Below are 24,213 nucleotides of genomic sequence, written 5' to 3' on the forward strand. Positions count from 1 at the left end.
CTATCTATCTATCTATCATCTATCTATGTATCTATCTATCTATCTATCTATCTATCTATCTATCTATCTATCTATCTATCTATCGAATCCATAATGAACAGTACATTGTCTGGATCAATTTACCTTATACAAAATCTTAGTAAAATGATGGTATTAAGTAAATATACATAATAATACTCTTTCAGCTTACATTATAATTATAATGTATTCCATTTTGTGGCAGAACATAAAATAGTGTTTTTCCAGTTTCTACTTTCTGCGTCTTATTACTAGCCTCCGATATAACAATTCCTATGTTAAGAAGTATTATGCATCTATCCATCATCCCTTATTTTTTTTTACTTTTTAAGCCTCTATAGTAGTAATCTTGACTTCTAATATTTGCTTCGACATACCCTGTTTTCCCCAAAATAAGACATTCCCTGATAATAATCCCAATCGGGCTTTTGAGCTCAAGGCAATAAGGCCAAGCGCTTATTTCAGGGTTCAAAAAGATATATGACAGTGTCTTATTTTCGGGGAAACATAATATTAACTATAATAGCTTCTATCCTATAAGGGTATGCATAATAACATTTTCCCAATTTTTAATTTCTAGCTGTATTTTTTAGCCTTTACTAAAACAAATCCCATATTAAGATGTATTCTATGTCTATCCATCATCTCTTGCCCGTTTTAGTATTTCAACTCTTATTGACTGTTTAATCGATCTCCCTTGGGATCTTGTATCCCTCTACATCACTCATGTTTAATCTAACTGTCTTCTCTGCCTCCACATCGGCCTCCTGCTGTCTGCTCTCTAAGATGCCCCCCCTAGTCCTTCTTTTCTCTAGACTAGCCATGCCACACCCAAATCCTGCAACCGTTCTTAAGTCTCTAGGACAAGATTTCTAATCTGGAAGGATGGGGGGAGGGGGGAACTCATAGTCTTTCTGGACTAGGATCTGAAAAAGAACTTCTGCAGTCACAACATAAGCCTAAAACTGAAAATCAGGCCTGTCAGATGTTACATCTTTTCTATCCTGCTCTAAGGAGTGGAGAGTTGGTCTCTGGCAGAAAGTGACTTGAAGAGACTAGAAGCATTTGAAATGTGGATTTATAGACGGCTGTTACATATAAATTGGGTTGACGAAATCAGAAATGAGGAGGTGATAAGCCACTTGGTAAAGCCAAGGGAAATAATCAAAGCCATTAAAAAGCAAGTTAGAATATTTTGGACATGGTGATGTGACACCCAGAAAAATACGGCATCCTTTGCTTAATCTTCCAGGGAAAGATGGAAGGCAAACGAGATCCAGGCAGAAGAACATCATCATGGCTTCAAAACCTAAGGGACTGGTTTGGACAAAACTCAGCAGCACTTTTTCATGCGGCTGTTGACAAAAATAGGATGGCCTACATGATCTCCAACATCCGATGATGGATATGGCACAAGGAGAAGTATTTCTGGAACTTACCATGCTGACCGGTTCATCGATGGTCTTCTGGATGGAGGCCTTCAGCCCTTCTTTGAGCATACAGGTGAATTTAAAATATTCATGCTGCTCGTTGATTTCAAAAAAGCCCAGCAGCTTCCATTGCTGGCGGACACGCCCCAGCATCCTTTGAATGGCCGACCAGGTCCTGTGAGGCCTTCGGTACGAGATACTGGACTGCATGGCCGAAGGTGGGCAGCTGAGCTAAGCAGAGAGGCAAGGGGTTCAAGAGAGAGAGAGAGAGAGAGAGAGGGAAAAAAACCCATGTTCGCCTCTTAGTAGAGGCACCAGTGCAAGGGGAAGAGGAGTGGAGAAAAACAAAGATTCCTAGAGATACCTTCAATTGCAGCGTTGAAGCCATGATGCCGGAGAGCCAAGGTGAAATCAACCAGAGATGAGATCGCTTGATGGTTCTTGTCTCCTTAGAAACGGTGGAACCCAGTGGGAAAGCTCAGCAGATGTTTAACCGTCAGTCAATGATCCTGCCAGGATTCCATCCACAAAGACCGAGGAGCACAGGTGGGTTTCAGCAGGTTCTGACCAGTTCTGGAGAACCGGTAGCAGAAATTTTGAGTGGTTCGGAGAACCGGTAGTAAGAATTCTGACTGACCTTGCCCCCATCTATTCTCTGCCTGCTGAGTACCAGCTGGGGATCTTGCAGTAACCTTCCCTTGGAGTGGGGAGGGAATGGAGATTTTACAATATCCTTACCCCTGGAGTGGGGAGGGAATGGAGATTTTACAGTATCCTTCTGCTGGATTGGGGAGGGAATGGAGATTTTACAGTATCCTTCTCATGCCACGCCCACCAAGCCATGCCACACCCACCAAGCCACACCCACAGAACCGGTAGTAAAAAAATTTGGAACCCCCCACTGCCCAGGAGAGGTTTACAGGTACCAACCCAACAAACTGGTTTCCACCTTGGTAGATTTTAGGAGAAGCCCTCCTATTCTACCACCTCTAGACAACACAACACAACAGTATCAACAGTAGAGACCTTTATGTTTCTGGGTTCTGTAATATCTCAGGACTTTAAATGGACACCTAACATCAAAAAGATATCATCAAAGAAGCACAACAAAGAACGTTCTTTCTGCGCCAACTCAGGAAGCTCAAACTGCCCAAGGAGCTGCTGATCCAGTTCTACAGAGGAATGATTGAGTCTGTCATCTGCACCTCCATAACTGTCTGGTTTGGTTCTGCAACCCAACAAGACAGACCCAGACTTCAGAGGATCATTAGAACTGCAACAAAAAACAGTTGCTACCAACCTGCCTTCCATGGAGGACCTGTCTACTGCACGAGTCAAAAAGAGGGCTGGGAAAATATCTACGGACCCCTCGCATCCTGGACATCAACTGTTTCAACTTTCTTCCTGCAAGATGACACTATAGGGCAGTGAATGGCGAACCTTTTCAGCACCAAGTGCCCGAAAATTCTGGTGCTGGCCAGCTAATCTTTTGGGTTTCTGGCGTGCATGCGTGCGCGACAATCAGCTGGCCGGCGCACATGATCACGCAGGAAAATGGAAGACCAGATCTTCCAGTTTCCAGCACTACCGCAAACACGAAAGCCAGCTGATTGTCACGTGTGCATGCACGCCAGAAACCTGGAAGAGGAACAGGCGATGCCACGTGTGCCAGGCGACATGGGTCTGCATGCCACTTCGGGCACCCGTATCATAGGTTCGCCATCACGGTTATAGGGCATTGCACGCCAGAACAACTAGACACAAAGACAGTTTTTTTCCCCCCATGCCATCACTCTGCTAAACAACTAATTCCCACAGCACTGTCCTATCCCCTGGGATGTTAAACCACCTAGTAGGTCTATATTACCTACAGTATTACTACTATTAATCTTCTCATCATTCCCACCATCCATCTCCTTCCACTTATGACTGTAATTTTCTTGCTTGTATCCTAATGATTTATATTGATATTGTTTCCTGATTGTTAATTTGTACTGTATGGCTATCATTAAGTGTTGTACCTTATGATTCTTGATGAACGTATCTTTTCTTTTATGTATACTGAGAGCCTATGCACCGAAGACAAATTCCTTGTGTGTCCAATCACACTTGGCCAATAAAGAATTCTATTCTATTCTATTCTATTCTATTCTATTCTATTCTATTCTATTCTATTCTATTCTATTCTATTCTATTCTATTCTATTCTATTCTATTCTATTCTATTCCATTCCAATCCATTCATTATTCTATTCTATTCTATTCTATTCTATTCTATTCTATTAATTCTATTCCATTCCATTCCATTCATTATTCTATTCCATTCCATTCCATGCCAATCCATTCATTATTCTATTCTATTCTATTCTATTCTATTCTATTCTATTCTATTCTATTCTATTCTATTCTATTCTATTCTATTCTCCTCTCCTTCTCATCTTTTCATCTTTCCTATTACCTATTCCCTTAGCTTCTTATGATTATAACTTCGTTAACCAATATATGATGTACAATGGCCATACGATACTTGTTTGTATCTCATGATTTATGTCGATTGTTTTTATTTAGTATCCTATTATTTATGTTGATTGCTTATATAGCATCCTGTGACTATCATTCAGGGTTGTCTCTTATGATTTATGATTGATTGTTATTTTATGATTATGATAGATGACTTGTTGCTTAGATGTATACTGAGAGCTTCTGCACCGAAGACAAATTCCTTGTGTTTCCAATCACACTTGGCCAATAAAGTGTTTATCATAAATTTAGAATTTAGAATAACAGAGTTGGAAGGGACCTTGCGAGGTCTTCTAGTCCAACCCCTTGCTTAGGCAGGAAACCCTACATCACTTCAGACCAATAGTTATCCAACACCTTCTTAAAAACTTCCAATGTTGGAGCACTCACAACTTCTGGAGGCAAGTAATTCCACTGGTTAATTGTTCTAACTGTCAGGGAATTTCTCCTTAGTTCTAAGTTGCTTCTCTCCACCCACTGCTTCTTGTCCTGCCCTACAAGGAAGGGACCTTGGAGGTCTTCTAGTCCAACCCCCTGCTTAGGAAGGAAACACACACCACTTCAGACAAATAGTTATCCAACATCTTCTTAAAAACTTCCGGTGTTGGAGCATTCACAACTTCTGGAGGCAAGTTGTTCCACTGATTAATTGTTCTAACTGTCAGGAAATTTCTCCTTAATGTCTCACTTAACAACAGAAATTGTGGGCTCAACTTTGGTCATAAATCGAGGACTACCTGTATAGGAGGAGGCCTGGAATAGCCCCCTCCTGAAGTCACACACAAACTCCACACAACCCTTTCATTTTCCGACAAAGCGCCGAGAGTCACACGGAAGCAGGCAAAACAAATCACTATAAGAAAAACATTTTATTGTTAGACCTCTTTGCATAACCAGGCCCAGAAGGGAGGAAACTGAGTTTTGAATACTGAGGAATGTATCTATATTGCAGAAAACGAGATCCAGAAATGTATTTTTGGGGGGAAAACATTTGAATATTTTGCGGCCCCGGAGCGCATAATCTTATCTGAATTATTAACACAAATGCACAAACATTAATCCTCCTCACTTTGCTTTTTTTAAAAAAAGTGCAATGAAAGTGAAGATTGGAAATTTCGAATGACCCAGTTAAACGGTAATTACAAATATGATCCATTCCTTTCCGGGCGGAGAACTGAAGAAATTAAGACAGTGCTAGAACGAAACATTGCACTACTATTCCTACTTTCACCCAGTAAACAAACTTTTCTGCGCTGAGATTTAACGAGGACATCAGCAGAGGAGGGCTTTTGTGAGTGAAAAAGAAACTTTTGAACAAGTCTTTTGAACTGGTATTTTTTTTTTTACATCGTTCTAGGACAGGGGTGTCAAACTCAAGGGCTGGGGCCTGGATCTGGCCCATGGGGTGTACCCTGAAAACAGCAAAGGACTGGCCTGCAGTGCCTCTACCAGCGAAAACGGAGCTTGGGAAGGCCGCGTGAGGCCCTCCTGAGCTCCATTTTCGCTGGCAGAGGGTTGCAGGAGGCAGCTCCAGCTGAAAACGGAGCTCGCGCGGCCCTCCTGAGCTTCATTTTCACTGGCAGAAGGTTGCAGGAGGCAGCTGAAAACGGAGCTCGCGCGGCCCTCCTGAGCTCCGTTTTTGTTGGCAGAGGGTTGCAGGAGGCAGTCGCAGCCGAAAATGGAGCTCGCGCAGCCCTCCTGAGCTCTGTTTTTGCTGGCAGATGGTTGCAGGAGGCAGCTGCAGCTGAAAATGGAGCTCGCACGGCCCTCCTGAGCTCCATTTTCACTGGCAGAGGGTTACGGGAGGCAGTTGGAGCCAAAAACGGAGCTCGTGCAGCCCTCCTGAGCTCCGTTTTAGCTGGCAGAGGGTTGTAGGAAGCCGTCACAGCCAAAAACGGAGCTCGCGTGGCCCTCCTGAGCCTTGTTTTCTCTGGCAGAGGGTTGCAGGAAGCCGTCACAGCCGAAAACGGAGTTTGGGAGCCTGTTTTCACTGACAGAGCTCTCGGGCTACCACAGGTGCCTCCAATCCGAGTGACGTGGCCATGCCCTCCCCCGAGGTCAAAGACAGCCATGATGTGGCCCTCAATGAAACTGAGTTTGACACCCCACTTCTAGGAGAAAGGAGTGGGCCCTAATTGTAATCGCCGTTTAACTGGGTCATTCGAAGTTTACAATTAATACTCATTAACACCATCTCGACGATCACTTGATTTGAGACATAAATTAAAAAAAATTAAGAATAACAAATCTGTGACAAGAATAGGTTTCTCCCTATGCTGGAAAACCGAAGGATGATTCTGGAAGGATCTAACCATTCTCTCAGGAGCGAATTACAAGGTTGAGCGGGCGCTCACACGAAGAAGACCAACGCAATCCAGAGACACCACAAAACACCACACGAGATGATGCAGGAGAAAAGCAGGATTTTTTAAAAAAAACACACAAAAAAATATAACTAGAACTGGGGCCTGGTAAACGTCAGTCCTAGTCGAATTTCCAGGCTTAAATTTGGACCCTAAAAAACATAGATCGGGTGGAACCCTCGCTCTGGGATTTCAGATTCGGTAGCATATACGTGGGGAATCTCTTCAGGTTGAATCTCTTTGATTCACAGTTTGGAAACTCGGTCCATGCCTGGATGGGGTGGGGATGATGGGATTAATGGTGGCACCCCAAATATCTTGCTAATGGCTGCACCGTTTTCCCCAAAACTGAACCCTGGAAGGGATGTCCCATCTTCCTCTCCTCAAGCAGATTTTTTTTCCGATTTCTGATTCTTCCACATCACGATGGTTATAAAAGTTCCTAAGGAGACACACAGAAAGAAAGTAGAAATCGTCCACTCCCTGGCCAAGGAAAATCAGAAAAATTAAAATACAGGTAGCTCTCAACTTGGGACGCGGTGGCTAAGGCGCTGAGCTTGCCGATCAAAAGGTCGGCAGTTCAGCGGTTCGAATCCCTAGTGCCGCGTAATGGGGTGAGCTCCCGTGACTTGTCCCAGCTTCTGCCAACCTAGCAGCTCGAAAGCAGGTAAAAAAAATGCAAGTAGAAAAACAGGGACCACCTTTGGTGGGAAGGGAACAGCGTTCCATGCGCCTTTGGCGTTGAGTCATGCCGGCCACGTGACCATGGAGACGTCTTCGGACAGCGCTGGCTCTTCGGCTTTGAAACGGAGATGAGCACCGCCCCCTAGAGTCAGGAACGACTAGCGCATATGTGCGAGGGGAATCTTTACCTTTACTTTAGCCCTCAATTTACAGCGAGTTCGTTTAGTGACTGTTCGTAGTTTATAACGGCATGGGAAAAAGTGATTTAGGACCATTTTTCGCACTTACGACCGTTGTAGCTTCCTTGCAGTCACGCAATCAAAATTCAGATGCTTGGCGATGGACTCATATTTATGACAGTTGCAGACCCACTTTTGTGACCTTCTGGCAAGTCAAGTCACATGGGGAAGTCAGATTCACCTAAGAACCGTGTTACTAACTTAATGCCTGCAGGGATTTGTTTTGTGGCGAGAAAGGTCGTAAAACAGGCCAAACTTCACTTAACAAATGTCTCACTTGATGCTCTCTGAGCTTGTAGCTCAAGAGAGCACCAAGGACCCCTCATTTCTACCCTGAGCTACAAATATTCTCCTTTGACGTCTCACTTAGCCACCGAAATGCTGTGCTCAATTGTCGTAAATCGAGGACAATCTGTAAATGAAAAAAGCATCCAGGATTCGTAGAAATGAAAGAAAGGGATGCTTAATTAAAACTCAAAGCGGATAAGCAGCTAACCAAGCAAAGGGACAGTAAAGATTGAATAGATGAATGAATATAATTATAAATTGGATTGTAGGGTTTGAAGAATGACGTCGGGCTGAATGCAGCACACTGCTTCCGTTTCTGGTGTCATTTATCTTCTTTCTGTATGATCTCATTCTTGCTCTGGTCTGTGTTATCTGACCTTCTTCTGAGTGGGGGAAGAGGGAGGAGGATTGTCCAATTAGAACACTGTTGCTGTCCTACCGTTTATCTGCCTGTGTAAAACTGTATAAAAAATAAAGCTCTCTGCAAGAGCAGGAGAGACATCTTGGAGAGACATCTTCGCACAGAGCAAAAGCCTGGACCTCTGATTTACAACACTGGATGCCTGGTTTTTCTTCTTTTTCCCTTTCACATCAAAACTTCCTTGAGTTTTGATCGCCGCTTCAGCTTGTGTGCTGGAAGGGGATAGCTAGATAAACTTTTAAATTTAAATAGAGAAAAAATATTAAAAGTCGAGGTTTCCGCAGGGCAGATCAGACAAACGAGACCGAAGGAAGGAAGAAAAATGCTATGGAGCATCTTCAGGGGGTTTTCTTATCTACTTTCGAGCCCCCCCGCCTCCCAGTGGGTCAGCCACACCCAAACTGGGATGAAACTCACCAATAAATAGCAACAACACCAGTCCAGCCACCACCGGAATGATCACTGAATATTCTCGGGGTAGGAAGTACTTGTGAACGAGGTGGTCGCTCTCGATGAAGGGCTGAGGAGGAACAGATTAATAGAGTTGGAAGGGACCTTACAGGTCATCTAGTCCATCCTCCCGCTCAAGCAGGAGACCCTAACACAACTTGTCTTATTATTTATTAAATGTGTATGTTGATAAGGCAAAGTGGTCCCTTCTGTAGATAATCGGTTGGCAGAGTGGTGGCTAAAACCCAACGTTGGGCGGATTTTCTAGCACTGATGATATCATCTGGCTGGGTTGTGAAACGTCTGCAAGAAAACAGCCGAGTTCAGGGAGCACCACAGAGCCTCTCGTACGCTGCATTTTTAAGCTGTGCTTTTATTCCTAGATTTATATGGTTTTATTTATGTGGTGCTAAAGCATCCAGAGTCATTTAAATGAGATGGACAGGGTAGAAATTTAATAAATGAATGTTAAATTAATTTGCTGGGTGTTCTCATCCCTCAACATGTGAAGGGGAATTGGATTGTTCATTGCTGTTTAAGAGGACAGATTATCTATCTATCCATCCATCCATCCATCCATCCATCCATCCATCCATCCATCCATAGATCTACCATGTAATCATGTATCATCTATCTATCCATTGTATATTCTCTCTCTCCGTCATCTCTTTTTCTCTCGTCTGTCTGTCTATCCTCTCTCTCTCCATATCTCTTTTTCTCGTCTATCCATCCATCCATCCATCCATCCATCCATAGATTTATCAATGTAATCATGTATCATCTATCTATTGTATATTCTCTCTCTTCATCATATTTTTTTCTTTCTTGTCTGTCTATTTATCCTCTCTCTCTCTCCATCATATCTCTCTTTCCTATCTATCTATCTATCTATCTATCTATCTATCTATCTATCTATCATTATTCACTCAACCTGTCTGTTTGGCTGTTTGGCTGAATCTCTAGCTCTATATCACACAACCAACTGGCACACGAGACATTTATAAGCGAAGGAGAATAGGACAAGAAAATCCTGCTGATAATGTTACCCAGTCTGGTAAAGAAATGTTCAGAAATTAAATTGAAAGAAGCTTGGAGAGCAAACCACTGCCAAAATCTAAAATCTGAGCTAGTAAGTCAGTCAGTCAGTCAGTCTCTGTCTGTGTCTGTCTGTTTATATCTATCTATCTATCTATCTATCTATCTATCTATCTATCTATCTATCCTTTATCTACCTACCTACCATATCTATCTACCTACCTATCGTATCTATCTATCTACCTATCATCCACTCAACTTGTCTGTCTTCCATCCACCCATCTACCAAGCCATCTACTCAACTTGTCTATCCATCCACCATCCATACATTCAACATTTGTCTACCACTGTCTGTCTGTCTGTATCTATCTACCTACCTACCCATCTACCAATCCATCTACTCAACTTGTCTGTCTCCCATCCACCCATCTACCAATCCATCTACTCAACTTGTCTGTCTCCCATCCACCCATCTACCAATCCATCTACTCAACTTGTCTGTCTCCCATCCACCCATCTACCAATCCATCTACTCAACTTGTCTGTCTCCCATCCATCCATCTACCAATCCAGCTACTCAACTTGTCTGTCTCCCATCCATCCATCTACCAATCCAGCTACTCAACTTGTCTATCCATCCATCCATTCAACCTCTATCACTGTCTCTGTCTGTCTGTCTGCCTCTCTCTATCAGTCATATATCGTCTTTCTCTCTCCATCTCTTTATCACTCTCTCTCTAGATAGATAGATCTAGATAGATCATCATCTACCTACCTACCTACCTACCTACCTATCATCTATCCATCCATCCAGGATTCTGTTCCAGTGGTGATGGGGGGTGTTGTGGAGAGACTTGGAAGAATACTCAAGGGATAGATCATCATGAAGATAAATCAATGAATCCATTTGTTGTTAGGAGGGAAACAAAAACAGCTCAACGGCAAACACTCAATCAAATGCTGGAGAAAACTCGGGACCTACCAGGACGATAATCCAGATGGTGTAGTAGGCGAAGAGAACCAAGCTGAAGGTCACCAAGCCATACCCAACGAACTGGTCACTCACCGTGGCCTCAAAGCAAAGCAAAGCAAAGCAAAACAGCAGAAAAAATGTTTATTTCATCCCAAAATAGAAAAGGAAGTTCTATTTAATCAGCAGGGCTCATTTATATTAAAAAAAAAAAAAAAGAGGGGAACAAACAGTATTTTTTTTCCTATTTGCTTATTGCTTCAAATTTCTCCCTTTGCTACTTTTCGCAAAGCAAATAAATAAAACGCAGGAAATAAAAATAAACCTCGCCACCCTGCAAGGATTTTGCAACCTTTTTGCAATCTGAAAGGCAACACAAAACTGGAGACAGTGTAGCCAAAACAGGGAACTCCATATTAAATAATAATAATAATAAGAAACCAATTGCAGAGTTTTTAACACAAAACACTGCACCTTCTCACTTTCTCCTCCCTCCCGGGCTTTTTGCAATTTTTTTTTTTGCAAAAGATAGCAATTAAAAAAAGGGGGGACCTCTCCCCTTTGCAAAAAATCAAAGAAAAAAAGTGCAAAACGCGAGCCTCACCATTGCCAATCTGCCAATCCCACCTCGCTCTTCTGCAACTTGGCTCTGCGGGCTGAGCAAGGATGACCTACTTCCGGCCACGCTGGCCAATCAGGAGCGGAGAGGGCGTGCGAAAGTTTTTCCCACGGACAGTAGAGTTCAGCGCTAGAGGGGCACCCATGTAGACTTCCGGAAAGGTTGAGAATTAAAAAAATAAATAAATCCCCGGGCAATCAAAGACTTATTCAATATAGAGAAGACTTGAATCGATCAGGAATGATTCCGGGCTTGCTTTAATTTATTTTTTATTTTAATTTTTCTTTAAATAAAAAGGGGGAAGAGTCGTTCAGAGGAAGCCATGGGGGGAAATTCAATGCAGTTTTCCCAACTGTCTGGATATGTAACAGTAACAGAGTTGGAAGGGACCTTGGAGGTCATCCAGTCCAACCCCCTGCTCACGTAGGAGACCGGTACTAGGGGTTCGAACCGCTGAACTGCCAACCTTTCTGATGGACAAGCTTAGCGTCTTATTTAGCCATTTGAGCTGAAGGTCACAATTATTGTGTGTGCGGTCTACCTTACGCAGGTAGTCCTCGACTTATGACCACAACGAAGCCCCTAATTTCCATTAAGCGAGACATGTGTTAAGTGAGTTTCGCCCCATTGTACGGCTTTTCTTGCCCCCGTTCTTAAGTGAAGCGCTGCAGCTGGTAAGTTAGTAACCGGTTGTTAAGCGAAACGGGCTTCCCCCATGGGGTTTTGCTTGTCAGAAGGTCGCAAAAAGGGATCACGTGAGCCCAGGGTCAAAAATAGGAATCAGTTGCCCGACGTCTGAATTTTGATCACATGATCACAGGGGGGGGGATGCTGGAACGGTCGTTAACTGCGAAAAACGGTCATAAGTCGCTTTTTTCAGTGCTGTTATAACTTTGAACCGTCATTAAACGAATTCTTCTAAGTCAAGGACTATTTATAAGGAAATATAGGTGTGTGTATATATATATATATGTGTGTGTGTGTGTGTGTGTGTGTGTGTGTGTGTTTTTCCTACGTAACCAAGGTTTTTCTACAGCCCTAGCTCAGTGGAGTCACATCCACTCGATTCTGAGCTTTTTTCTTTCTGGCAGCCAGCAAGCCCTTGTTGCCTGGTGAGAGACTTATATAGATCTATTTCTGGCTCGTTAGCCTTCATCAGTAAGCCACACCCACATCTCATATATCCTCCCTGTAAAGGTACAATATCTATTTTCTTACTTCTTCGTAGGATTTATGTGTGTTTTTCTTTTAGCCAGGTTTTTCCTACATAACCAAGGTTTTTCTGCAGCCCTTTTCGCGGGTGTGCATATGCAAAAAATTAAAATCTCGGGTGTTTTCCAGCGTCATTATAAATAAGTTGGTTAAAATATTTAAAATCCTGGTTAAAATCCCATCTTAAAATCTTCTAAAAATCCTTACAGAGCACTCTGCAAGGTCCTTTAAAACCTCAGCTAAAATCCTACCAGTGACTTTAAAAGTTTTTCTTAAAGCAACGTTTCGACAGGCTCACAACCCTATCATCTTCAGGCTCTGTTTCATGTAGAAGCTTCTACATGAAGCTCTGTTTCGGCACCAAGCCGAGAACACCAGCCTGAAGATGATGAATGAGACTTCGTCGAAACATCTCCAAGACATTTCCAATTTTACGCGGGAGAAAACCCGAATAACCGAAGATCTACATACAAACACCCGCGAAAACCTCAGAAAATATCATATATATATATATATATATATATATATATATATATATATATACACACACACACACTCTCACTCTCTCACTCTCTCACTATCTATCTATCTATCTATCTATCATCTATCTATCTATCTATCTATCTATCTATCTATCTCTATATCTATATCTATATCTATATCTATATACATATACATACCTACCTATCTATCTATCTATCTATCTATCTATCTATCTATCTATCTATCTATCTTCAACTGGGTATTTTCCTACGTAAACCAAGTTTCTCAAATTGCAGCCATAGCTCAGTGAAATCACATCCACTATCCTAGGCTTCTTCAGACAGCAAGCACGCATTTTGCTGCCTATTGGGAGACTAATATAGAGTCCGAAATAGATCTTATATTAGTCTCCCAATAGGCTAAATATATATAGGAAATAGGAAAATATAAGTTTTGCATGGTGCCCTTAGAGGAAGTGTGATCAAAGTCTTCAAAATGGATCAGCTGCTATTTTAATATGGATTCTAAGTTTTCCTCTCTCTCTCCCCCTCCTTTTTAAAAAATTCTTCCAGTGAGGATTGAATTGAAATTTGGGGAGGAGATTCAGATAATTTTACACCGTCATCTTATTTTGAGCATGGCATTTTTGGAAATCCAGGCCTCAAAGGTTCACTGATGTCCAGTGTTTGCTTTCGAACCTCCCAAAATTTATTATTATTATTTTTTTAAAGCGCTGGGCAATTTCATAATCAGTTTTATTCTATCTGGGGCTTGGGATGCATTTTACTGCACCTTTTACTGCACCAGAAAAAGCCAATAGTTCTAGGCTGCATACACAGAGGGATAGAATCAAGATCACCTGAAGTGTTAATACCACTTTATAAGGCCTTGATAAAGTCACACTTGGAATCCTGCATCCAGTTTTGGTCACCATGATGTACAAAAAGATGTGGAGACTCTAGAAAGAGCGCAGAGAAGAGCAACCAAGAGGATTAGGGGGCTGGAGGCTAAAACACATGAAGAACGGTTGCAGGAACTGGGCATGGCTAGTTTAATGAAAAGAAGGACTAAGGGAGACATGATAGCAGTCTTCCAATATCTCAGGGGCTGCCCCAAAGAAGAGGGAGTCAAGCTATTCTCCAAAGCACCTGAGGGCAGGACAAGAAGTGATGGGTGGAAACTCATCAAGGAGAGAAGCAACCTAGAACTAAGGAGAAATTTCCTGACAGTTAGAACAATTAATCAGTGGAACAACTTGCCTCCAGAAGTTGTGAATGCTCCACCACTGGAAGTTTTTAAGAAGAGGTTAGATAACCATTTATCTGAAGTGGTGTAGGGTTTCCTGCATAAGCAGAGGGTTAGACTAGAAGACCTCCAAGGTCCCTTCCAACTTCTATTCTATTCTATTCCTCTGAAAAGCAAAAATAGGACTTATGGGCAAACATCTAACCATTGCAGTTTTTTTTTTTTTGTAAAGAATGTACTGGTAGTTACTTTCCCTTTTCTGTAATGAACATAGTTTTGTAACATAATCGTAAAATTATCTAATTCCTTTTGCCCCGGTTCAAACATCCAAGTTTCTCAACTTTGGCAATGTTTAACTCCCAGAATCCTGGAATTTGATCCACCTATCTTCGGTTTGCCGTGGTTGAGAAACTCTACCCAAATCAAGTAAATTAAAAAAAAAAAAAAGCTATTATGAAAAGATTTCTGCTTTGTAGTTCAATATAGTTCAATATATGGATTTTGTTTTTCATTTTGTAGGGTCTTTATATTTTAATTTCACAGAGATATTTCAATGACAGTAAGTTTTGCATTTTGACCTCGCAATTTGGAATGGATTGACTGCAGTTTTCCATTTATCCTTGCTTCACTCCAATTCTTACTTGGGTTACGGTAAAGATTCCCCTCGCACATATGTGCTAGTCGTTCCCAACTCTAGGGGGAGGTGCTCATCTCTGTTTCAAAGCCAAAGAGCCAGCGCTGTCCAAAGACGTCTCCGTGGTCATGTGGCCGGCATGACTCAACGCCAAAGGTGCACGGAACGCTCTTACCTTCCCACCAAAGGTGGTCCCTATTTTTCTACTTTTTTACATGCTTTCCAACTGCTAGGTTGGCAGAAGCTGGGACAAGGAACGGGAGCTAACCCCATTATGCGGCGCTAGGGATTCGAACCGCTGAACTGTCGACCTTTCAATTGACAAGCTCAGCATCTTAGCCACTGAGCCAACCTGTTTCTTTACTTCAAGTTACTTGGGTTACTTGCTTGCAATTCTCGGAAGAGGTTAGGACAGCCTTCCCTAACTTAGCACTTTGCAGATAAATTGAAATAACTTAGTAGCCGGCAGATGATTTGAAACTGAACTTTCTCCCTCCTCCCTCAACTCCTCCTCACCTGCTATGCCTTTGTAAGTTTAAGGAAAGAACTTTGACTGTTGATGTTTGAGTCAATGGGCCTGTCAAATCTTTTTGGGCAAGAAACTAGATATTAAACCAAGTGGATTATCCAAAATCCTGATGAAAGAAAGGTCAGAATATATAGAAGTGGATGTGATCCATTAGTGGGTGGGAGGCCAAGTTAGGTAACCGAAACATACTGAAAGACGGCAACAGCAAAACTATTTCCAGATTTATTTCTGAAATTTATATGCTGCTCATTTCGTGGTTCAAAGTGACTCCTAGCCGCTACATCAACTTCAACTTCCCTCCAGCAAGATTAGCTAGAATGTTTAAGAATTTGTCTGCTAAGTGTTGGAAGTGCAAGCAAACCCTAGGTCCATATTACCACATGTGGTGGACATGCCCGAAAGCAAAAAAATAAAAATAAAATACTGGTCCAAAGTACGCACCAGGCTAGAGAAAATGATAAAGGAACATATTGATTTAAAACCGGAAATATTTCTGTTGGGCATCATACCTGACAAATATAGTAAAAGAAATGTATATTTAATAATACATGTGTTAATCGTGTTCGCACAACATTGGAAGGGCGAGGAGATGCCCACAGAAGATAACAAAAATTTTAGAATGTGCAGAAATGAATAAACTAATGTTTGAAATTAAGGAAGACACTGAATATTTTGAGGTATGGGATCTGCTCTATTGATGGTTAAATAAGAGAAATAGGAGTAAGAACTTCAAAAACCATAAGAGAAAGATCAATCTTATTAGGATTGTTTACTGTAACTTATTAATTTTGATTAATTTTGATTAGTATTAACAATATGTATTGATGTTATGAGGGAAAAAGCAGTTATGAGATTACTTTTAGAGAATACTATTTTAATTATTGTGATGCTTATTACTCAAAAGAACTGTAACCAGACAACACACTGTCTATATGGATTTTGAATATGTTGCTCCTTTTTATTGATATTAATAAAAAGAAAAAAAAAAGAAAATTTAATTGTCTATTGCATCCATGTAATCTCCAGGATTTGAGAGCAGCTGTGTGCGCTTGTCAAGATTTCGGAAGCAAAACGAAAAAAACAGCAGAGACGCTAATTGTGATGTACCAAAGAAAACCCAATTTTTATTTCCGCCCCCCCAAAACCATTACGACATTTGATTTTATAGTGATTTTTCTTCTTTTTATAACTGTGGCTTTTCTACCAGGTAACAGAGAATACAAAACAAAGACTGTTTGAATCAAAGACAGCACAGCATTCAATACAAAAATGATAAATACTAGAAGAACAAGTTAAAACCGGGGAATATGTAGTTCTATGACTGATTCTTCTCCGGGCCCAATACTTTTCGAAAAATATATTTGGAAATGGAGCAGCAGGGGTGGGTGGAAGGAAAAATTAAAAAAAAAATATTTTCTATAAATGCTGTTTAAGGATTTGAGTTTTAATCTACTTTTCAGATTTCAGTACACATCAAAACTATCTCTTCCGGCAATTCTCTACCTTAAATTTTGCATAGTCCTGGGTTTTTTTTAAAATTTCTTTTTCTCTCTTCCAAAAATATCTTTCCTGCTTATAGAAATATCTGAATATAAATCGCGGGTGCCTTTCGAAATCTCTAAAAAGTTTCGTTCGCTTTTCAAGAAAATAAAACGCGATTTCTTTTTCTTTTCTCTCTTTCTTAACAAACCCCTGAAAAATATGGGCTTAAAAAGCAACGACAAACTTAAGAAAAACGTCACTTCTTAAAGCACGGGTTAAGAATTTATTCGAGTTTATTCTTTTACATTCCAAGTTCGTTTGATTTTTGGGAGTCAGGGCAAAAAGGATCTTTGTCCTTGGAAGCTGGCGAGGGAAGAGGGAAAAGTCATGCAGCTTTGAAGTTGGCTTAGGTGGGAAAAGTCAGATTATTATTATTTTTTTCCCGAGGGGGGAAAACTGGACAGCCACAAAGTTTGGGTGTCAGAGAAATTATTGTGCCTCTAAGAGACCAGCTCTGTCTACAGAGCCTAAAGAAAGAAGGGTAGCCAACTTGAAAGGGAAATGGCATTTTCTTCAAACAGCTCCTGAGATCACACATGAAGGAGAGATCTGCTCTCTGGTGGATCCCCTCTCCAGGAGGGGGCATCCTGATCCGTACCTTAGCGGAATGGGAGGAAATCACCTTCCAGAGGTTTACAACCTGAGTGCAGCCCAGCTGCCTCGATCAAGTTTTTTTTTTCCTTTCCTTTCCTTTTAAAACTTTTATTTTTTTCCAAAGGGGAAGATTTAACTGCAGAAGGAAGCATAATAATAATAATAATAAAAAAAGAAGAAGCAAGCAAGCCATTTAGGAGCGGGTCACTGCGGAGACCCAAACTATTTTTTTTTTTAAAAAGTGTTAATAAAATAAAAAAATAGGGAATAAATTTTTCTGAAGAGATTAGAGCGGGCGCTGGGGGAAACTGAGAAGCGTGCTAGATTTGCACCCGAGATAGGAAGATGCTTTCTTTGCAACTTGCCTTGTACAAATTCTTCATTGGGAAATGAACTGCTCTCATGGCGTCATTGCCATTTTGCAAAAAATTGAATGAATTATTTTCATGGCCTCATTGCCATTTTGCAAAATTCGACGGCCTCATTGCCATTTTGCAAAAAAATTGAATGAATTACTCTCATGGTCTCATTGCCATTTTGCAAAATCAGAGGGTGTGGATGTTTCCTCACCCTTTCCAGAAACAGCTCATCTCTTCTCTTGAGAACTTCTGCTCAAGAGGAATGTTTTTTTTTTTTCCTGCTGCAGAACCAACCAAGCCCAAAAACAAGTCCATACGTGGAAGGAGAACAGAATCCAGCTGTGCTCGCTTCCTTGCTGGCTAAGCTGGCTTCACGGCTTGGGTTGGGGGTGCCGTTTCGATGTTTCACCAAATCTTGGTTCTCCGATGGATGGGTGAGCGCCGAAACCCCCCCCAAATGTTGAAGGAACGCAACGAGCGAGAAACTAGAGAGAAATCAAAACTCCTTTGTTGCTTTCCTCCCTCCCTGCTCAAGTTAGACATCATTATAAAACAACAGCCCGACGCATACTAGATAAGCAATGAAACAATGATTTAAACCCTTCCCTCCCTCCAAAATTCGCAACGTTACACCAGCCTGCTGGGTTGATCAACGACAACAAAAAAAACCCAAAACAATATATTTCAAAAAATCAAAATGGGGAGGAGAAAGGAGGTTAAACTGTGGTGTAAGAAGGTCAAATTAAAAAGCAACCATTTTCCAAACGGTATCTCTAAGTTTACTGTCCCACATAATGCTTGGCTAGGTGTGACCAATATCATAAAAAGCAGAATTTGCTCACCAGGAGAAGAAAAAAAACACACATATATTTAAGTTGTACTGCTTCACCCATTCGTGGTGGGACAGGCCACTGGAGACCAACAGAGATATCTCAAGAAGCTTGGGCTTCTTCCCATGCCCCAGGTCCTTCTTAGCATGTGAATCGTGGTGGCCCCGTTATAGAAAAGTTCCAGAGGACCTCTTTTGACATGGCCAGGATTTCACAAGGCCACCAACTTCCAGATGAAGTTTTCCAGGTCTCTCCTGGAGATGTCTAGACTGTTCCCAAGTTTCTCCTTTTTGCTGGAGATCAGGGTCAATCTAGGATGGTCAGGGCGGGTTTGAGGCTCTCTTGATCGGCCTCGAGCTGGGTTGGAGTCTTCAACTCATACCACCTTTGGCTAGCTCAGCTGAGATAGGAGAGGAACGTTCTGGTCAGTGGTTTGGGTGGAGAACCCAACTTCTGGCAGATCCTCATCACTGATGACTCCCTTGCTACCACCGATGTCCAGGTGCCCCTCTCCTCAATTCCTGACCCTGTTCTGAATGCCACTTGCCCACTCTTGTTTAGACCAGTCAGTAGTCTAAAGGCATGTGGAGGAGATGACACCTCAAGCCATTACTAAACCAAGTGAAATGTATGTGTGTATGCACTCAATTGATGCCTAGATCAAGGCCAAGCTACTTTCTTGAAATGGGGAAAACCTGAGTCTTTCCTTCCCCATCCCCCACAAAAGCAACAAGTGAAGGGGGGAAGACACACCCTATGCGTAGGATGAAACTGCGGTCTTCTAGATGTAGCTTGCAGAAGACCCAATGTAAGAATGCAACATGGGGAAAACCAGCCTCATAGCTTCTACACCGAGCTCTAAAACTTGCTGTGTTTCCTACAGAAATCTCAACATCTGGATGGAGAGGGCAATAAAAGCATCCATCTGATGGAAAGACAAATCCAGGAAGTCCCCCCCCCAAAAAAAAACCAGTAGAAGAACTCAGTTGAGGACATAACAGTTGAGTGATGATCGCTGATGCTACCTTCCTCATTTCATTGCTTATGGAGTTTGGATTCATCACAGACTCCAACATGCTCTATGGGAAAGCAAGTGACCGGGGAACATTTTGGCATGTTGTGATGGAACCTTCTCCACCATGTTTGGATGGGAGGAAAGGAGGCCCCTGGCTTAACCTTCTCAATGCTCAATGCTTCTGTTTCAAATCGAAACCCAACCGAGGAGAATCCTAACCCAACGTGTTTTGCGTCTAGAAGGCAACGATGTTGGAACTGATACGGAATATTTTTCGACTGTACTACCGAGTGAAAACAGAACTTGGAGCTTCTCCACCCCTCACCTGGCAGCAGTGTGTGTGTGTGTGTTACCCAAAACTAATGTTCTTTTTTTTAAAAAAATGAAAAAGTCAAGAGCGGTTCCCATAGAGGAAAACCAAAAGCTGAGCACATTTGAGGTTCTTCAAGAGTCGCCTTGCATGGTAGCTGGCCAAGGTCATCCCCCTTCCTTGTCCTGCAGGAGAAGGAGGACTTCAAGCTAGAACCTGAACTGCACTCAGCATCTGCAAAGCTTTCCATGGCTCACGGATGCTTGAAAGAAGGTTTCTGAGGAGACCACAAACACACACAAGCGGTTTCCTATGAAAGACAGAACGTGGGGAGGACTTCTGGGTTCAAAGCGGTGACGTAGCTGGATCTTCGTTCCTTGTGTATCAGCTCTTGGAGGGATAAATGCAAGAGAGGAGATGCAGATGAACCAACCGTTGAATCTTCACGACGGTCGCGACTAAGCAAGGTTTCCAATTTGAGACTTTCTTGGACGGGAGAGCGGGAGGGAAGTGTTCACAGTGGTGTAAACTAGGTGGCGGAGAAAGGATTGGTCAAACCACGCTCGCCGAACCGTGGTGCTTGGCACAAAAGCCGTCCTGAGTTGCTGTCCCTCCAAGGGAGCCGTTGCATGTGGGCAGGACGGTCGATCCCGTGCTTTCTAAATATCGTCGACATTACCTTCCCAGATCCCACATAAAGTGCCTGTTTATGAAGTACCTCTGGGCAGGTGAGGAGTGCTTGGATTCCAAAAAAAATTTGAGAAGTCCTGCCCGGAATGTTATGTGCAGAGAGGGTTAAAAAAGAAAAAGAAAGGAAGAAAGAAAAACGGTGTGGGGTGGGGGAGGAAATGACCACCCACCCTAACTGCTGAGACAGGTTTCCATCCGGGGGACCCATCTAGTTCGCATTTAATGGGTTTCGATGACCACTGGCTCGTAAACTCCAGACGAGACTCTGCAGGAGAAAAAGGCAGGAGAAAGACACTGTGATGGAAGAATGTGTGGTTTAAAAGAACAGAAGGACGAGATTTTGACTTAAACTAAGAAACATGGATCCGTTTGGGGCTCTAAGCGTACAAAGATACTGTTTTGACCTAGACTTCAGCAGACAGCACAATCTTAGTTCTGGCAAACCTCTTTAATTCAGTCTGAAATACTTCTCAAACAGCCTATCAGGGGAGTGTTTACAAACACCCACCTTATCTCCCTTGGAACGCTGCCAGAGAACTAATTGCCACAAGCAGGGCAAGGCCAAACTTAGCACAGAGTCAAACAGAGCTTTTCCAGAGCTTTAACCGACCAGATGAACTAATTGCTTCCTGCAAAAGCTCACTTCCCGTTCGCTTCTCTTTTATGTCTTATGGGAGGGGCCAATCGTCTCCAAGCCTTACTCCCAAGTCGACCCTGTTTCCTTAATCGTTCCTGTCTTCTGGTAGCTCTGCGCATGCGCACACTGGGAACAGGCTCCCGCTGTTCTTCTGCCTCAGACTCCTGAGACTCCGGAGGCAGCAAAGAACTACCAGATGGTCTTGGCCCCCTCTCTGCCTCCGACTCAGAGCCCTCGTCCGAGCCTTCCCCAGACTCCAGGGACTGGCCCACGTTCCTCCCCAACCTCCTCACTGTCCGAATCTGCTGCCAGCTCTGCTGGCTGCTGGCGGGTCAACAACAGATACACTTAGAAAATCCTGCATTCCTCCTGAGGCTTAAACCCCAAGTATCGAAAAGCGACTGCAGTAGGACCATACCTGTTTGCTAGCTGAATCCCGCTTAGGGTAGTTGTGCCATCTCGGCTCACAAACAGCCTCAGGTTACTATCTGGAAGACAAAAACGAAGAGGGCTGCAATTGCAGAGATATCCAGGAGGAAAATATTTTAGCTTTTCTTAAAAGATGTTGGGAAAATGCCAGCTTGGCTGGAAGGAAGGGTCAAGCAGGGGCCTAGCTTGGAATCCTTGAGCAACTGCAAGAGGAACAAGCTTGAACTTTCTCAAGAACTATGAATCTAGTCGTTTCCAGAGGAAGGCAAGCGATCTGGAAAGATTCTTGTAACTCAGGCAGAAAACAATAAAAGTGCTTTCTTCAGCTACTTATGAATGGCCCTGGTTCCTTGTGCCTGACAAATGAGTGCCTGGCACAGTGGTTTGGGCTCTCAATCCCAGAATCCCCCAGCCAAGGCTTAGGAATTCTGGGAGATGAAGTTCAAGGCAGGCTCCAGTTGGAGGTGAAGTTGGAAAGTCGGAAGGCTGCACGATGGGTGAAGGAAAATGGGGCGAAAGTTTCTTTATGAGCCTCAGTGGCGCAGTGGTTAGAGTGCAGTACTGCCGGCTACTTCTGCTGATTGCTGGTTGCTTGCAATTTCGTAGATCGAATCTCACCAGGTTCAAAGTTGACTCAGACTTCCGTCCTTCCAAGGTGGGTAAAATGAGGACCCAGATTGTTGGGGGCAAGAGGCTGACTCTGTAAACTGCTTAGAGGGGGCTGTAAAAACACTGTGAAGTGGTATATAAATCTAAATGCTATTGCTATTTATCTGTCTGATTATTATCTATCTATTATCTGTCTGTCTGTCTATCTATCTAATCTATCCATCCATCCATCCATATCTATCTATGAGCCATGGTGGCACAGTGATTAAAATGCAGTACTGCAGGCTAACTCTGCCCACTGCCAGACATTCAATCCTGGCCGGCTCAAGGTTGACTCGGTTTTCCATCCTTCCGAGGTGGGTCAAATGAGGACCCAGATTGTTGGGGGGCAATAGGCTGACTCTGTAAACCGCTTAGAGAGGGCTGTAAAAGCACTGTGAAGTGGTATGTAAGTCTAAGTGCTACTGCTATTTATCTGTCTGTCTGACTATTATCTATCATCTATCTATCTATCTATCTATCTATCTATCTATCTATCTATCTATCTATCTATCTATCTAACTATCCATCCATCCATCTAATCTACCCATCCATCTATCTATATCGATCTACCTACCTACCTATGAGCCATGGTGGCACAGTGATTAAAATGCAGTACTGCAGGCTAACTCTGCCCACTGCCAGACATTCAATCCTGGCCGGCTCAAGGTTGCCTCGGTTTTCCATCCTTCCGAGGTGGGTCAAATGAGGATCCAGATTGTTGGGGGGCAATAGGCTGACTCTGTAAACTGCTTAGAGAGGGCTGTAAAAGCACTGTGAAGCGGTATATAAGTCTAAGAGCTACTGCTATTTATCTGTCTGTCTGACTATTATCTATCATCTATCTATCTATCTATCTATCTATCTATCTATCTATCTATCTATCTATCTATCTATCCATCCATCCATCCATCCATCCATCCATCCATCCATCCATCTAATCTATCTATCCATCCATCCATCTATCTATATCGATCTACCTACCTACCTATGAGCCATGGTGGCACAGTGATTAAAATGCAGTACTGCAGGCTAACTCTGCCCAGTGTCAGGAGTTCAAATCTCACCGGCTCAAGGTTGACTCAGCCTTCCGTCCTTCCGAGGTGGGTCAAATGAGGACCCAGATTGTTGGGGGCAAGAGGCTGACTCTGTAAACCGCTTAGAGAGGGCTGTAAAATCACTGTAAAGTGGTATATAAGTCTAAGGGCTATTGCTATTGCTATTAGGAGGCGGGGCATCTCACCTTCAGTGTTGCTGACGTTGGTGAAATCTTGGCTTTGCATGATCTTCTCTACAATGTCACCTGCGTCGATCCGGGTGTCGTCCACCCAGGTGGGATGGCTTTCTACAGAATCCTTTTTCCTTCTGCCGGAAAAGAGGTGAACAAAGACATGTATAAAAACAAAAACAATAGGCGACGTTTGCAACCAAATGACCTTAAGTGCCAGATTTATTTTAAGATGGAAGAGATTGTTGTGGTCTGCCAGCAGCCTGCGGAGGTGGCATTAGTCGGACAGTGAGGAGGCTGGGGAGGAACATGGCCCAGTCCTGGACTCTGGGGAAGGCTCGGATGAGGGCACTGTGTCGGAAGCAGAGATGGGGCTAGGGCCATCTGGGAGTGATGTGCGGACTCCGGAGCCCCCAGAGTCGGACAGCAGAGAAACTGGAGGATCCTGTTCCTAGTGCGCGCATGCGCAAATCTGCCAGAAGGCACAAACAATTAAAACAAAAGGGACGACTTGGGAGTAAGGCCAGGAGATGATTGGCCCCTCCCGTAAGGCTTAACAGAGAAACAAAGGCACTTGGGCCTTTTTGCAGGAAAGCAACGTTGCTGACTCCGTTTCCAGTTGGCATCTCTTGTTTGTTTCTGAACTTTGTGGGGCTTTGCCAAATAAGGCCTTTGGCAGGGTGTCAAAGATAAAGGTTGGTGATTATCCTGAAGGACTTCTTCTGAAGGACTTGTTTTGCAACTAATTGGGACTAAGTTGGGAATGAATGTAATTCTCAGCTGTTACAATAA

General features: G+C 42.9%; 3 protein-coding genes across 4 annotated transcripts in view; all 3 read right to left on the minus strand.

The window, feature by feature from the left end:
* PIP5KL1 (phosphatidylinositol-4-phosphate 5-kinase like 1) overlaps window positions 1-3,489 on the minus strand; it is a 14,215-nt gene extending 10,726 nt beyond the window's left edge. Inside the window, exons 1-2 of one of the 2 annotated variants that reach the window (XM_060684075.2) lie at window positions 1,813-3,489; window positions 1,458-1,679 (exon numbers count right to left, since the gene is read on the minus strand). In XM_060684075.2, coding sequence (XP_060540058.1) covers window positions 1,458-1,679; window positions 1,813-1,836 — 246 coding nt within the window. In that variant the 5' untranslated portion in view covers window positions 1,837-3,489. The remainder of the gene's footprint in view (window positions 1-1,457; window positions 1,680-1,812) is intronic. The other variant, XM_060684074.2, reaches the window with a different exon arrangement.
* A 1,328-nt stretch (window positions 3,490-4,817) lies between these two features.
* DPM2 (dolichyl-phosphate mannosyltransferase subunit 2, regulatory) lies at window positions 4,818-11,143 on the minus strand. The gene is made up of 4 exons (XM_034438704.3): window positions 11,022-11,143; window positions 10,430-10,519; window positions 8,380-8,482; window positions 4,818-6,772 (listed from the first exon to the last, which is right to left on the minus strand). Exons 1-4 carry the CDS (start codon window positions 11,022-11,024, stop codon window positions 6,714-6,716), a joined length of 255 nt encoding a protein of 84 aa, XP_034294595.1. The 5' UTR covers window positions 11,025-11,143; the 3' UTR covers window positions 4,818-6,713.
* Window positions 11,144-16,235: 5,092 nt separating this feature from the next.
* EEIG1 (estrogen-induced osteoclastogenesis regulator 1) overlaps window positions 16,236-24,213 on the minus strand; it is a 61,262-nt gene continuing 53,284 nt past the window's right edge. Inside the window, exons 9-11 of the mRNA XM_034438701.3 lie at window positions 23,437-23,558; window positions 21,535-21,604; window positions 16,236-20,744 (exon numbers count right to left, since the gene is read on the minus strand). Coding sequence (XP_034294592.1) covers window positions 20,699-20,744; window positions 21,535-21,604; window positions 23,437-23,558 — 238 coding nt within the window. The 3' untranslated portion in view covers window positions 16,236-20,698. The remainder of the gene's footprint in view (window positions 20,745-21,534; window positions 21,605-23,436; window positions 23,559-24,213) is intronic.

This window comes from Pantherophis guttatus, chromosome 16, assembly GCF_059756535.1.
Source record: "Pantherophis guttatus breed Tessera chromosome 16, ASM5975653v1, whole genome shotgun sequence".
Lineage (NCBI taxonomy): Eukaryota > Metazoa > Chordata > Lepidosauria > Squamata > Colubridae > Pantherophis > Pantherophis guttatus.